General features: G+C 41.6%; 1 protein-coding gene across 1 annotated transcript; it reads left to right on the forward strand.

The window, feature by feature from the left end:
- Window positions 1–4,718: 4,718 nt before the first annotated feature.
- Window positions 4,719–14,444, forward strand: CMPK2 (cytidine/uridine monophosphate kinase 2). The gene is made up of 7 exons (XM_058801504.1): window positions 4,719–4,840; window positions 5,829–5,904; window positions 6,390–6,857; window positions 7,196–7,310; window positions 8,124–8,325; window positions 9,490–9,723; window positions 12,749–14,444. The coding sequence occupies exons 1-7, from the start codon at window positions 4,719–4,721 to the stop codon at window positions 12,867–12,869; spliced, it is 1,338 nt and encodes a 445-aa protein (XP_058657487.1). The 3' UTR covers window positions 12,870–14,444.
- Window positions 14,445–15,886: the final 1,442 nt, after the last annotated feature.

A 15,886-nucleotide genomic window follows, 5' to 3' on the forward strand; every position in this document is an offset into this window, starting at 1 on the left:
GGGGAAAACTGAGCTTGTATAACTGCACTGCACCTTTGTCAGGCATTCAAGAGCTCCTGTAAGTTTAAACAGTTTTGCATGGAAAAGCAACCCAAGTGAGGAAGCCTGATGACTTCAGATACATGAAAGTAATTGCGGGTTCTTTGATTCTTGGTCTCAATGATGCTCCTCAAGCAAAGCTGCTGCACCAAGTTGAGCACATGGTTAGCCTTAACAGCAGGAACAGTTGGCAGCCTGAGGTGAGACATTGGTGGCTGCCCACTCGTGGTAACACCAGGAGAGACCAGGACAAAGCTGCCAGTTTCCATATTCTTCAGTTCCTTGGTGGTACAACAGGTACTGCTGGAGAAGGATCTCCTCCATGGTAATACCAGTGCTATCTTCAGTCTTCCAGTGTGTTCAGACACACCAACAGGATTGTCACAAATTTTCAGCCTCACTTTGTCTTCACTCAGCCTGTCCTCACTCTTGCGTGGGCTGTTTAACATTGCCACTATTGCCAAGGTACAGAGTCATACTCAAATCTTAACACCTTCCACCTGCATGTTGTCAATGGCATAAAATGGAGCTTCCCTCACTTCCATTGACCAGCCCAGCCAGAACTGCTGGTGTAGCCAAGAAGTCTTGCCCTCATCTTCCCTTCTTTTTATTTCCCTTTTTTCCCCCTTTGAAAAAAGGGGTAGAATTATCTTCATCCTGTGCAATTTTCATGGGAAACAAAACCTGCTTGTGAATAAGAAGTGTTAATTTGGTTTGTCATTGCCTATTGTGGAATTCCCATCATCTTTCCTTCATTTTCCTGGAGGTGATCTACTGGCTGAATAATGTCTGGATCAGCAAAAACCATTCTGCGCAGTTTTTAGTGTTTGAACAGTTTTTATTATTGTTTCTATCAGCTGTTTCTTGCTGGCACAGGTTCATACTACTAGGGCAGGATGAGAAACTTCTTGCTGTGTCTGGCTCCAGTAATGCCCCCTCACATGCTGCAGCATGATGTGAAACATCTCACTTCTGAGGCTTTCCAAAATGGTCTGAGAGGCTATCAGCAGAGATTATTCCAGCAGGAGTTAACGATATGCTCTTCCAGTTCCTTGAGCTTTATGTAAGATACAAGATCAAGGATAAAAGCAGTATTTTCTAATAAATAAAGAGTTTGTTGATCACAAACTTGAAAATATTATTGGAAAGGGAGGTGGACAAGACAATGCAAATTTAAACTGAAATCTGACATTGGAGTTGCTAATTGGTAGCTTCAATGTTTCAATTAACTTGGAGAATTCTGATATGCCCTCTTTATTCCTCACTCCATACATCCCTTCTGTTGCACGGTAGGAATCCTACTTCATGTGTTACCTTCTCTAGCCCCAATTCAAATTCCTTGTGTCCTCATTCATATCCCTTGTTCATGTCAAGTTTAGCCAATGCAGGTGTAAGAACTACATTCTTTCTCTCTTCTTTGAGATGGAAGGCTCATGACTAGCCCTAAGCTTGTTGCCTAGTACCTCAGCTGGCCAGAAAAATTAGGTTCAAAATACTTAATTTCCTAAGTCAGTAAAGAACACTTGAGGATTACCAATTTCTCTCGACAAAAGAATTACATCTGATACCCAAACATTCCAAAAACATGTCAGAAAAATATTGCTCTATAAATCAGAAAATGAAAATATTAGCAGTTTTGGACTGTTTTTCTTTGAAAACACAGATCTCCATTTCAAGGAAAAAAACATGCAGAAAACTTTGCACCCAAGCATACTCAAGGCTTCTTGTTCTTTGCAATCCTATCAGTGCTTTCTTAGAAAAATGGAAATTATAGTTCTTTTTACTTTTTGCCTCAAATAAGTATGTTTTCAGATTACACTCTCTGCTTTACTGTAAAGCCTCTCAAAGCAAACCCAGACCAGGATGTGGCCCCTTCCTATATACAAGATCCAGTAGCTTTCAGAAGGACACTCACATATTACATCCCAAACTGTCTTAGCTCACAGGCTCTATAGTAAGGCCTTTAAGAAAACACACATGTGCATTTTTATGCACAGCTTTGAATCTATAAGAAATATTGCAAGCTAGAACTGTAATGAAATTTTCTGTCCTGATGCCTTCAGGAAGAACCTCAGAAAAGCAAACATAAATATTCGTTGAAATTTGTAGGAAGTACGATTCTTTCCTCTAGCTTCCTTTAGAGGCCCTCTTACACAATGGAGTCACAGTAATAAAAACGTTTCTGTATTCCAAATCTGTATCTAAAAACCCTTTAAAGATTAATATAATTTTTCAAAAATTATTGAATAATGTTATTAATGGTGCACTAGATAATAAATAAGTACACAACTAGCATGGAAGAATCCAAAGGGATAAACATAGATAATGCTCTTGTGCCTAGTTGCTAGGAAAGCAAAACCTGTATAATATTTATCGAATTAATGTAATTTTATATTTGAAATAAATTTATTGCTTCTCCAGAGGGGCCATTTGGCAGTTCCAGTCAAACAGTATTTTGCTAGGCAAACCAAACTACTGATACAAACCAGTAACATAAAAAAGGTTAAAAGAGGAGTCATATCACATCACCTGGGAGGACCAGAAACCATCCAAGGACAACTAGACAACTCATGCAAATCAAGCAATGGCAGATGCAATATTAGCATTTGGTAAATATATTACTTTTTGCTCTAGTCTCATCTGGAAAGTATTGCTTTCTCATTGCATCTGCAGCACTATAAATGCAAATCTGTCAAGAACCTTGTACTTAGAGTGACTCAGCTCTCCTTTGGATGAAAAAATCCAAGGGGAAGTTACCAAACAGAAAGCTCAAACCCACATGCAATTAAATTATGAAAGACATATGAAACACACAATATGAATATAGATACAGATTAGGCACATTTGAAAGAAGTCCACCATGGACCCTTAATAGTGTAGATGTGAATTCCCATTCAAGAAGTATTAAAAAGATGATTTCTATGGTCTAGGAAAAGATCATAGACTTTTAGAATGATAGAATACCAGGTTGGGAGGGACCTCAAGGATCATCAGATCCTTTCTTGACAAAAGTATGTTGAGAGAAGGATTTTTCTGTGTCCTTTCTGTAACCTCCCCCAAACATCTGGCAGTGGCCACTGTCATGGGCAGAAGAGGAATCTCTCTTGGCCTGACACTATACTGCCTTCTGTGTTCTTATTGTCTTATCCCCAGATCTTTTTCTTTACTGGAGGGCCATTTATTGATATTCTTTAAAGTTTATTTTGCATTAAAAGAGCAGTTTTATTTATGTGTATTCCATGTACCTACCCATTTTATGTGCCTTTGACTTAAGTTTTTCCTGCTTGTGTATCAGACAGCTGTTTACAGGACTGTACACTTAGATATATTCTTAAGTTACAGGCTAATCAATTTCCATGGTTCGGTTTTGTATTTTTTTTCTCTTTTTCCATTTTGTGTGGATCAAAAATTTTTGTATATTCATATGGCCTCTTCTTGTCTCTGTATCTCATCCCTATAGCTCTATGTAAGCACAGTAGACACTCAAAGATGTAAAAATGCTCCTGAGCAGTGTTTTGTACATAATTAGCACATTTGTTCTTCAACATTGCTTCATAGTATACAGAGGAAAAAATTATAAAGGTCTTTGTAGAGAGGCTGAAAAAGTCATACTGTCTCCACTGATTTTAAATACAACAAAGCATCTTGGGCATAAAAAGACAACTCTCTTTTCCTATATTTTTACTTGAATCCTGAAAGAGGGTACTTTAAAGTAATTAGGCAGGAGAACAGGCATCACATGCCTATTATGAATGATCTCATAAGCCTACTATAAATGAAGGAATCACCACCAGCTTGCTTCAGGAATAGTTGTAACTAGGTTATGAGATGGGAAAAGGGAAAAGAGAAAATGAAAGTAAGTTCTTTCAGTTTGTTCAGCAGAGAGGGGAAAGGCAACACTAGCATTGGAAAAAAAAACAAACAAAATAAGCCAACAACAATAAAAAAAAAAAAAAAGCTGAGAGGTCAGTGAGGGAAATGGCCAGGTTTACAAGCACTTTTGAAATGAAACTTGGCTGCAAGTCAATTGAACCTCAAGCAAACAAATAAACAGAAAAGTGGCAGGTAAGTTTCAGTACAGATAAAGGTGAGGCAGTGCAGATCCAAAAGAGTAATCGAAACCTGATGCTGAGCTCAGCAGTGGCACTTGTGCTCAGGAAGGACATCTTAGTCACTGTGGCTTCCCCTCTGAAATCAATGGCTCTGCAGGAGGAAGCAGAGAAAAAAAGTCAGCTTAAAGCTTAGTGTCACCCAGAAACAAGGTAGATTGCATTACTCTTCTAGTCTGTGAAACTTTGATAAGTGTAACCAAACCCTGACTAGATGTCCAGTTCAGGTCTCCACATCTTAGCAGGACCTCACAGTTAAAGAAGTTATCCTTGTTTCTAACTGATCAAGGGGATGAAGCAGCTGCCTTACCAAGGGATAGAGGCTGTAATTTCTGACATGAAAAAGCTGAAGGCAAAATCTGAGTGATCTTTAAAAAAATCCTGTATGTAATAAATAAACGGAATGTTGAACTGTTATTCACCAAAACCAGTAACATTATTAGAAGGGGCACTTGTTGAAATAAAGATGTGTGTTTAAAACTTACAAAATTTTTATGCAACAGTAGGATTGCTGGGATTGGAGAGCACAGGGGTTTGTGGAGGTAGATTGTATCGCATTTAGCCAACTCCATGAGCAAGGAACCACAACAGGTGCTGAAAGATGAGGATGTACTGTTCAGCATTCCTGATTCAGTGACTGTGGAGGCTGGAGGAGCACAAGGACTAGAAGGGACCATGGGTAGGCCAGGCATGTACAGCATGTCATTCTGCCAGACAAAATATTGGCTGACAAGAGCCCCTACTCTTAATCAGTGTGTATTATTATGGTCTTAAAACTATCTATTAGCTTCCTGTACAATGAACCATGTTTTACCTTGTGTCTTCTGGTATCCATACCCAGATGCCCTAGCCATGTGTTTGAGTGACGTGGAATAGTGCTGGAGTTCTCAGGTATGAAACAGCCTTAAAAAGAACCAAATTAATTTTGGCACATGATGCTGGGACTGTACTGAAGAGCTTCCAAGGCTATGTTCTCAGCTGTGGCTCTGGCCCAGACTTCCATCAGCTTCTTTGGGATGGGCAGTTTCCAACCAGTACAGATGATCTGCAACTGGTACTGCCTCCCAGCTGCTCCCCTCTCCCTGCAGTTACACTAAGTAAAAGGTATTTGTGCAGGCATTTGAGATTACCCGAGGAAGACAGGTTTCCAAGGATTTTCTTGCAGAGTCTATTAGTTCAAAAAACATGTCAGAAGTTTAACTTTAGATATCTCTAAGTGGCAGTTCTCCAACTATTGTAAATGAGAAGTTTCCTAAAGAGACGCAGGTTCTCCAACATTTTAAGTTACATCTTCTGAAAACTCAAAAACTACATTTTAGGCAATGTTACTCATAGAAGCTGTCACAAGACTAAGACTGTGCTATTGCTATTTGCAGTGTTCATGCTTCATACATCTGAACTGATGAAAGCTGAAATTGGCCTTGGCAAAATTGCTTGGAAAATGACAACAGCCTTCTAAAAGTCCAGTTTACCCCCAAAATTATTTGTGCCTGTTGGTCTTGATATCAAGGCACTGAATTACCAAATAATGGGGTCAAGTTACTGATATGCCTGACAGCCCAGCGTTGCTTGGGCACTGCAACTCAACAAAGTAGTTCAGTTTGGGTTAGGACTTGTTTGTTATTTTGGCCCAGTGGAGCATATTTTGCACATCTAATTTTTTTAATTTTTTTTTTTTAGAAGATCGCCAGGATTCAGCCACGGGAACCCGCGGGAATGCGACCCTTTGCTGCTGGCGGGCCGGATCCCGAGGCTGGTGAGACAGAGTAGAGATCCATTCTGAATTAGGTGAAGTGTCTAGGAGAGGTGAAAAGTCTGTGAGGCCAAAGCTGAAGGAAAAGCCGCATTCCAGAGACAACAAGGAGACAGAGAAAGAAAAACAGAAATGACCACAAGGTCAATTTGCCCCCGACCTAGGAATTCCTTTGATAAAGAGGAACTGGTGATAAATGTCACGCGGAATGAATATGTATGAACCTATTGTGAAACTGTATGCATATGCATTTGGAAGGGGGATAAAAGGAGACCTGAGGTCTTCAGGGGTACGCATGCCTTTTGGGGAGGCTTGCGTCCGGCGCGCGTCGTAATAAAGGCATACCGGGCTTTACAACTCTTATAAAGTTGTGAGGTTTCTTCTTTTCTCTGCAAAACACTGGGACCTTACATCCCGTGATTGCTGCCGCCCGTTCCCCGCGGGCCCGAGCCCGTTCAACCCGGTGCCAGTGACGCAGGGCGGGGAAGGCAGAAGGGCGTTCCGAGGAGCTGCCCCTTGCTCCGAGGAGCTGCTCCCCGCGGACCGGCGCTTTCCCGGCCGGCCGGGCCAGTTTCGTTTCCCGCTGGCTCCTCCTCCGCCTCCGTCCGCCCCCTTCGTTGTGCCGCTGGTTGGGATCGCCGCTCCCGGCTCGCCGCTCCCGGCTCCCGGCTCGCTGCTCCCGGCTCGCTGCTCCCGGCTCCCGGCTCTCTGCTCGCCGCTCCCGGCTCGCTGCTCCCGGCTCGCCGCTCCCGGCTCGCCGCTCCCGGCTCCCGGCTCGCTGCTCCCGGCTCTCTGCTCGCCGCTCCCGGCTCGCTGCTCCCGGCTCGCCGCTCCCGGCTCGCTGCTCGCTGCTCCCGACGATGCTGGGGCGCTGCGCCCCGGGCTCCCCGGGCCCCCGGTCCGCGGTGCGCGCCCTGCCGCCCTCCGCCAGCGCCCTCCGCCAGCGCCTGCGCCAGGTCAGCGCCGCGGGCGCGCAGCCCGAGTTTGGCTCTCCAGAGCCGTGGGGCGGGAGGGTGCCGCGGGAACAGGGGATAATCGTTTTAAAGGAAGGGAGGGCAGGTTCTGACCAGGCGTAAGGAAGAAGTTTTTTACGGTGAGCGTGGTGAAACACTGGCATAGGTTGCCCGGAGAGGTGATGGATGTTCCACCACTTGAAACATTCCAGGCGAGGCTGGACAGGGCTCTGAGAGACCTGATCTAGTTCAGGATGATCCAGTGCACTGCATGGGGGTTGGACTAGATGGTCTTTACAGGTCCCTTCCGAGCCAACACATGCTGTGATCGCTCCTTGCAGTGTGCAGAACGGATCCCAGAGGCTGAGGCAGTACTCGACCTGCTGGAGAAATGCCCAGCGCACCAAAAAAAGGGATCTTTTCCCGTCATAGTTTTTGAGGGCCTGGATGCCACAGGTAAGAGCAACGTGTGGTTGAAGAATCACAGATGAGAAATTGTTGAAAGGAGCAACTGCTATGTTTTTTATTAGACATCAGGCTTTAAAATAAAATTTAAAAGATCTCGGAAACCTGTGACAGATATGGAGTTAATAATTACAAATGCCAATCTGTCTTCTCTTACTTGTAAAAGATTAGTGTATGCTAATTTACATTCAGTAGTTTAATTCCTTACCTATGCAAATGAAAGAATACAGAGTGGAATATTGAAAATTAAATTTCTTGTGCAGATGATGAAACATACTTTTACTGGAGAGTTTTCAAATAAATGAATTAAACGAGTGGTAGTCTGGGGAGCTGCCAGCAATTTGTCTAAAAGAGAACTATTACTTACTTCTGGCTAACTTTGTTTTCTGACTTGTCAGTTAAAGATAACTGAAAATCCTCCTATAAAGAAGGAACTGGACGATCAGCATGGCAACATTCACATAAATCGCAGCCGGGAAAAATGTTATAAATTAATAGATAGGGAAATTGCCATGAATATATAGAGAAATTGCCGTGCACCTAATGCATTTAAGGAAATGAAAACTGAAAGCTGGCTAAAGGAAAGACTGGAAGGCCCAGAGATCAGGAAGAGGAGTAATAATTCCTGCAACCAGACTCAGAATCATTTTCCACTGGAAACCTTATGACAAGATGCTCGGGTTACATATTCAGATGTCAGAACCTGTATTCCACATGAACAGACAGGAGCGTTTTCCAGTTTTTAAACTCAGGTGTATCTGGTAAATAATATAATTAATGTTTCCTTCTGTAAATGAAATGCAGGCAAAACCACAGTGACCCAGGCTGTTAAGGACACCCTGAATGGCATCCTGCTGCGGTCCCCACCACCCTGCATCAGCCAGTGGAGGACTGTATTTGATGACGAGCGAACACCCATTAAAAGAGCATTTTATGCTGCAGGCAACTACATTCTGGCTTCAGAGATAGCAAAAGCATCCACTCAGGCACCTGTGATCATAGACAGGTTTGTGTATTTAAGAAGCCCTCTTATATCAGTGCCATCATACAGTTGTTCTTGCAGTGTTGCAAGCAGTCAGTGATTGTCTCTGTGTTTCTTCAGGGGTTTTGTTTTGGGTTTTTTTGTAGTTTGTTCAGGGTTTTTTTGGAAGCACTCTGCAGAGAGTCAGATATATATTATATCTTTTAAAGAGTAACATTTATGATAACAGTAAAATAGGGAACTTCAATCAGTGTAATACTCATAACTAGCTTTAGGAAACATGAAAATTGTTACATCTTCAGTTAGGAATAGTGAAGGCACAGGCTGTGCATCCTGAGCTAAACCAGGGTTTTGTGACAAACCAGAGGAGACTGTGGGCTGCTGGTCATGGCTGTCTCCAAGATGTGTCTCACATATGGGTGGATTGGAATGACTGAGTGTTAGGTAAACTTACTCTTTGTGAATTTAAACACAGAGATATACTTCCTACTTTTTTGAGTTTGTGTTATTTCTGGTTTTCACTATATGTGTAGGCAGCTTACAATATTACTGTTCATAAAAAAGTATAGATGTACATTGAACCCTCTAGCTTATTTCAGTAGGTGTTACTGTAACCTCCTGCTACAAAACACACACAGACACACATGCACACATCCCTTATTTGCATGTGAGTGCTGTTTTCAACCAGCCTCAAATCCACTGAAATCTATCAAACACAGCGCCTTGTAGTAGGGACAATATTAAACGCAAGGGAAATTAGTAACATTAGTAATGCCTGTGTTCGTTCACATGTTTGTGAAGACTGCATGTTCACTACCAAATCTATTGCATTAAGTAGGATGGGAATCACAAAAAAGGGGACTCAGAGTAAAGGATTTTGAGATATATTGTAACTCTTCTTTGACCTGTCTCAATATATCAGGAGACTTTCTTTTGATAGGAGTATCTGAAACAGTCTCTACGTAATGTTTTAATTAATAGTTCACATTAACTCTGAATAGTGCACTGACTATTATCATTGTTAAGAAATAATGGATAGCACAGAACTGTTATTTCCCTTCAAAGCCATGGTGTCACCTATCTCATCATTATTGACTTCTTGTTATAATGCCAACTGTCTCCTATATTACTGAAGAATTAATGTTCTCTTTAAAATTTCTCTCCCTCCATTTTGTGTTTTCCTGACAGATACTGGCACAGCACAGCTGCCTATGCAATTGCCACTGAAACAAGTGGGGAAGTCCAGGATCTTCCACCAGCTCAAGATGAGGTGTATCAGTGGCCTGAAGATCTGCTTAAACCTGATCTTGTGCTTCTCCTGACTGTTGACCCTGAAGAACGAGTCCGGAGACTTCAGCATCGGGGGCTGGAGAAAACAAAGGAGGAAGCTGAGTTGGAAGCTAACAGCTTGTTTCGCCAAAGGTAATTCCTTTAATGGGGAAAAAGAGGCTGGAGGCAATCTTGGTCCCTCTGGGATCAATAACAAATGTGCCTCCCATGTTATTGGGACAAGAATTTCCACAAGAATTTCCTTTGTATAAGCTTTTGTTAGGTTTTTGATGGGGTTTTTTTTTGAAAGAATGCATGGCTGTCAGGGAGGGTAAATTCTCTCACTGCTAACTGAAAGTGTTTGAAAGATGCAGATGTATAATTTAATTGTAAAGGATCTTTGAGTTAAAATACTTCTATTTTGCTTTGCTGCTTTTATTTTCACATCTTTCTTATTGAGGTCATGAAGGAAATGGACTTAAGGGTTCCAGGACTAGGAGGCAAGAAGATGAAACACACATTTCCCCAGGAAATTCTGGAATTGAGCTCCAGATTAAGAGAATAAAATTTAAACATCCTGTTGTAGATGTCTTTAGTTGTACAAAGTGTTTCAGGTACCAGTATTGTCACTACCTTTAATGGAGCCTTCAAAGTGATTTATCTCACCACTTCTTTGGAGCTCAGTGATCTAAACTTAAGTATCTAAAACCTTTTGATATGAGATGTGATGTAGAACCTGTGGACACTTCCTGGGCTAGAAACTGGAAGATAAATTAGATAGTCCAGAGCATCTCAAGCAGTACTAGGTACATTAATTTAAGCAACTGAATGGCTCCCTAGGTATCCTGCTTCAGGGTGTGCTGAATTGCTGTCTAGGCTCTGCCAAATGTATTGATTAGATTATCTTTGTCTAAGGTGGAAACTCAAATACTCAGTGTTCATGTAGATACCTCAACAGAGACACCTGAACATTGGTTTCCATATCTACAAGCCAGGCTGAAATCTACCTTTAGGATTATAAATTTCTAGTGATGGTATACCTTAAAAATGTTGTAAAGTCAAAAGTGGTTATAATTTGTAAAGCCAAAGTGGCTTTACAAAGGGGACACTTTGCCTGACAAATTCAACATTGGTGAATGGAGCCGATGATGATATCTGCCTGGACTTCTGCAAAGTGTTTGACAGTGACATGACATGTGACAGTAACATGCAAAGTGTTTGACATGACATCCTCATCTTCAGATTTGAGAGACATGGATTTGATCAATGGACCATTCAGTGAATGAAGAATTGGCTGGATGGCAGCACACAATGGCTTACTATCCACATGGGAACCAATGACAAGTGGTGTCCCCTGGGGTCGCTGTTGGGGCTGATACTATTCAGCATCTTTTTGGTGACATGGGCAGTGGAAGTGAGTGCACCCTCAGCAGCTTTGCTGACAAGACCAAGCTGTGTGGTGCAGTGGACATACTGGAGGGAAGGGATGCCATTCAGAGGAACCTGGACAGGCCTGAGGGGTGGGCCTGTGTTAACCTCATGAAATTCCACAAAGGGAAGGAAGTACAATGTCCTGCACCTGTGTTGTGGTAATCCCGAGCACCTCTACAGGTTGGATGGAGAAGTGATTGAGAGTGCCCTACAAAGAAAGACTTGAGGGTGATGGTTGATGAAAAACTCATTATGAGCTAGCAACGTGCACTCACAGCCCAGAATGCTAACCGTGCCCTGGGCTGCATCTGTGCACCATGGTCAGCAGGTTGAAGGAGGGGATTCTCCTCCTATACATTGGTCTTGTGAAACCTCACCTGGAGTGCTGAGTCCAGTTTTGGTGTCCCCAACATAAGGAGGTCATGGAACTTTTGGGGCAAGCTCAGAGGAGGGTCACAGAATTGATAAGAGAACTGGAGCACCTCCTCTACAAAGACAGCCTGAGAAAGGGGAGGCTGTTCAGCCTGGAAAAGAGAAGGTTGAGTAGACACCTCATAGCAACCTTCCAGTATCTGAAGGGGCCTACAGGGAAACCAGAGAGGGACTTTTCATCAGGAACTGTAGTGACAGCACAAGGAGTAATGGATACAGATGGAAAGAGGGGAAATTTAGGTTAGCTATTAGTAAGAAATTTTTAACTTTGAGGATGGTGAGCTACTGAAACAGGTTGCCCAGAGATGCTGTTGATGCCCCAACTCTGTCAGTGTTCATAGTCAGGTTGGGTAAGGCCTTAAGCGACCTGGTCTGGTGGGAAGTATCCCTGCCCATGGTAGGGGGACAGGGACTAGATGAATTTTAAGGCCCATTCCAGCCCCTTAACATTCTATGATTCTGTGATTGCCTAATTTTGACAGAAACTCTGTGTGGACACCCAGCTCATATAGTGGGACCTGCAGAGGGATGAGTTAGCTAGGGAATATACTGCCATTTAAGCATCTTTTACATTTTAATCCTGTTACTGCATATTCATGTCAGAAAGTCTTAGTTATTTCTACCTGTTCATTTTGTCAATTTGAATATGAGAACATCCAGAATCTTCCTTGATTTGTCTTGTGACTTTTGTCCTGAATGGCATTATGGGAACATAGACAATAATATTCACATCCCCGTTCACACCCTCAAAGACACAATGTGGGAGGGTTCTGCATTATGCTTATGGCCTAAGTGAGGAGGTTTTCATCCTGTACTTTTTCCTGTTATTCATCTGGTTAGTTGATCAGAGGAAGGGATTGAATGATATGTCAACTCAGTAATCTAGTGAGTAAAAGCTGAGATCAATCAATGAGCACAACTACACAATGCAATGCCATATAGTTCAGAGATACCTTAGCAGAAAATGAAAAAAATTAATTCAGGTGCTAGAAGAAAACTATCTACTCTACTGCTGTACCAAACTGTATCCAGTGACAAACTGTAAAGAAAGAAATACTTTATGCCATGTCTTGTTAATAGGGCTGGAGCTCTGGAGATCAATGTCGAGGAAACTGCATGGTTTGAGATTTACATTGTAATAGTTCCTAATGGTTTATTGCTCTTTGCTGGAGATTTCATTCTTAGCTTCATATTAGATTTTCTATCCTTTGTCTCTGCAGTGTAACTGCTGTCTTCTGAGACTGATGACTAATTTCATTTCATATCCCTGCATTTTGAAGTTTAATTTCTCTATTTTTCTCTGTTTTGTTTTTAGAGTTGAAGAGTCATACAGAAGGATGGTGAATCCTGCATGCCAAGAGGTTGATGCCAGTCCCTCCAAAGAAGAGGTTCTCAAGACTGTTCTACAACTAATTAAGAAGCACTGTGTTTTTTGAAAGCAACTTTTGTGTAGTAGCACTTAAAAGATACTTTTTATTGCCCCACTGTTTTGGTACCTGAAAATGTACAGTGATTTGTTTTGTCTCACAGAAATACTGAACACGGTTTTATTCTGTCAACAGTAATCTGTGCAGGTTATCTGTTTTGTGGTTGCTACTCTACTTTTCTGTATAAGGCAAAATACAGAAAAGTAGTACTCACATCATTCAGCATTCTTTGTAAAGAAACAGACATACTACAGTCATGCATGAAGTGCCTCAGAGTGCTTTCTGACACCAGGACATTTTGAGATCCTATCATGTTGCATCTTCTTCACCAGGAGAACCTATTGCCCAATCCATTGTGTGCCAAAATTTGCTGCACTGCATCAGGAGCATTAGATGCCCAAGGAGAGGCTAAAATATCATAAGCACTAAAACCATAAAATGATTGTAACATTTAGGAACAGAAAATCCAGTGCCCAGTGTTGAGGGGTTTTTTTGGTATAGAGGACATGCAGCTGTTGCTATGATGAGCATCGTGGAAAAAATGTGTTGTAAAAAAGTGCCAGTAAACACCAAGGGCTCTAAGTGATAAAGTCCAAGCCTGTTTATATATTCAAATGAAATATCTATATATATGAATATTTTCAGAGGGAACCCAGACAATGCCAGCAAATGAGAAACAGAGACCTGAGGAGAACTGGAAACTAAAAACTTAAAAATAATCACTATAATATTTTTTACAAAACTTTATCCTATTAATATTTGTTAATGAGAACTAATCTTCTTTTGAGAGAATGTGAAATGAAAAACCTCAGAGATTCTGAGCAGTGGGAATGATTGCACCTTTTGAGTTCATCTTTTCTTTCTTATGTGGGTGTTCAAACAGGTTGAATGTGAATGCAGAGACTTCAGGTCTGCATCAAGACTTCAGGTCTGCAAAAGCTTATTTTTATGCACATTAGTTGAACTCCTAAGTGTAAAACTAAACATATGGATAAGCCTTTGTGAGGTCAGAAATAAAGCTGCAGTTCCAGAAAAAAAAAATCTTAAAATGTAAATTTGATTTAAAACACTTTTACTTACTTTCCTGTTTTAAGCGAGTGCAATTATCAATGAATCTGTCTTCTAAATAATAATATACTCAGTACTGTAGTTCCTATGTCCAGTCTGTATATACAAGGTGATAGAAGGAAAAACTTCTAAAAAATACATTTTATTCATGCACTGTTTAATGGTTTTGAGTATGCTCTTAATATATTATATAAGTTATACATTCTATAAATTTATAAATTCTAGAAATGGATGCTGTTTTGTTTTGTATGTTATTTGTATTTCAGCAGCCTTTGGATTTGCCATACATGCAGACTGAAAATGCATACTTGTAGATGCTCCAATTATTTTAGAAATTATAAGGTATTCAGGTACTCAGTCCTGGATAGAGGAAATTCTTATATTAAAGACACTACTGCATATGAATGATCAGGGTGCAAATATGTGCCTGTCCTAAATATTGTGTAGCCTTAGCTTGTGCAGGTAAAAGATCACTCATCCGGAGAAACTCCACTTGCCCTTTGTCCTTACGCACACTTGCACATGAAGCCAGACTTTCTGGGTTTTGATGCTGGGTTCTTAGAAGTTTAGGTTCATATTTGAAGTGGTGCAATAATGATATATATCTGCAAAAATTCACATCAGATATTATCAATTGCACACATGCAGAATATATTCATAGTCTAAATTTTTCTATAACCCAAATCTACTGATGCAGACTAGGAGAATAGCAAAGCAAGGTAGACAAAAACATTCCCTTTCTCTTTGTTAGAATTAAAGGTCTGCAAGTAGCTCTGTGCCACATGCAGGATGTTAATGTGTAGACCCACTCCCATGCTTCCCATTTCTGTGGCATTTCTGGAGATTTTTGTCCACAGTGTCTAAAAAGACTTTATTTACATTTAGGACAAATCACAGAACAAAAAAAAAAAAAATTGCTTAGGTTAGAAAGGACCTTAAGGATCATCTATTTCTAAACCCCCTGCTGCAGGCTGGGATATCACCTACTAGATCAGGTTTCTCAGGGGCCCATTAAATCTGGACTTGAACACATCCAGGGATGAGGCATCCTCAGCTTCTCTGGGCAACCTGTTTCAGTGCTTCAACAGTCTCACAGTAAAGAATTTATTCCAATTATCTAACCTAAATTTCCCCTCTTAGGTACTGGAGGGCTGTTTTAAGGTCTCCCCAAAGCATTCCCTTCTCCAAGCTGAACAGCCCCAGCTCTCTCAGCCTGCCTTTGTAGGAGAAGTGCTCCAGCCCTCTGATCTCATTTGTGGCCTCCTCTGGGCCCACAGAGATGTTCAAATGTGAGGTTTGTCAATGGCTCCTGGCACACAGGCAGGTCTGGGAGCAGGAATATACAAATTACCATCCTGCACCCAGCAAGAGCATCACCTGGATTAGAACCTGACAGAAGTTTTGCTGGAAAGTTTGATGGCCACAAGAGGTCAGGATTTTAATGTTTAAGTGTCTGAAAGACCTGTTATCTCCCAGGTATTTCCACGCAGATTCAGACGTCAGTTCCTTGGAATGTAACTGTTTTCCTGCGGCTTTGGAGGGTGCTTGCTGTGTAAGACATCCTGTGGGAAGGAGGTTCAGCCATGACACAGCACTGGCCCATGGCCACCAGCCCCTGCCAGGCAGTCCTGGGTCAGCCCAGAGAGCATCCCTGCTTACCTGCAGCCAGCCCATGCTGGACACCAGGAGTTTGCTAGTAACAGAGAAGGGCTGCTCTCTGTTAGTCACCCTCAGGACAGGAAACATGCCAAAGCCTGTTTCATTTATTACTATTATTACATTTATTACTATTACTATTAGTCATTTAATAATTTATTGATTTGCTAGCTTTAGAATATGGTCCTGCAAAGACTGATGCTACAGTCTTCAAATCTGGGGAATTAGGCCAGTAAATAACACAAACAGAAACTGAATCTCAAGCTTTGCAATTATTCTGTTCAATTCAGTGAGTTCATCCC

This window comes from Ammospiza caudacuta, chromosome 3, assembly GCF_027887145.1.
Source record: "Ammospiza caudacuta isolate bAmmCau1 chromosome 3, bAmmCau1.pri, whole genome shotgun sequence".
Lineage (NCBI taxonomy): Eukaryota > Metazoa > Chordata > Aves > Passeriformes > Passerellidae > Ammospiza > Ammospiza caudacuta.

Coding starts and splice junctions, on each gene's coding strand:
- CMPK2 (XM_058801504.1), top strand. CDS start 4,719: ATGAGCAAGGAACCACAACAGGTGCTGAAAGATGAGGATGTACTGTTC. Junction 8,326..9,489: donor GCACCTGTGATCATAGACAG/GTTTGTGTATTT, acceptor TTTTCCTGACAG/ATACTGGCACAGCACAGCTG. Junction 9,724..12,748: donor AACAGCTTGTTTCGCCAAAG/GTAATTCCTTTA, acceptor TTTTGTTTTTAG/AGTTGAAGAGTCATACAGAA.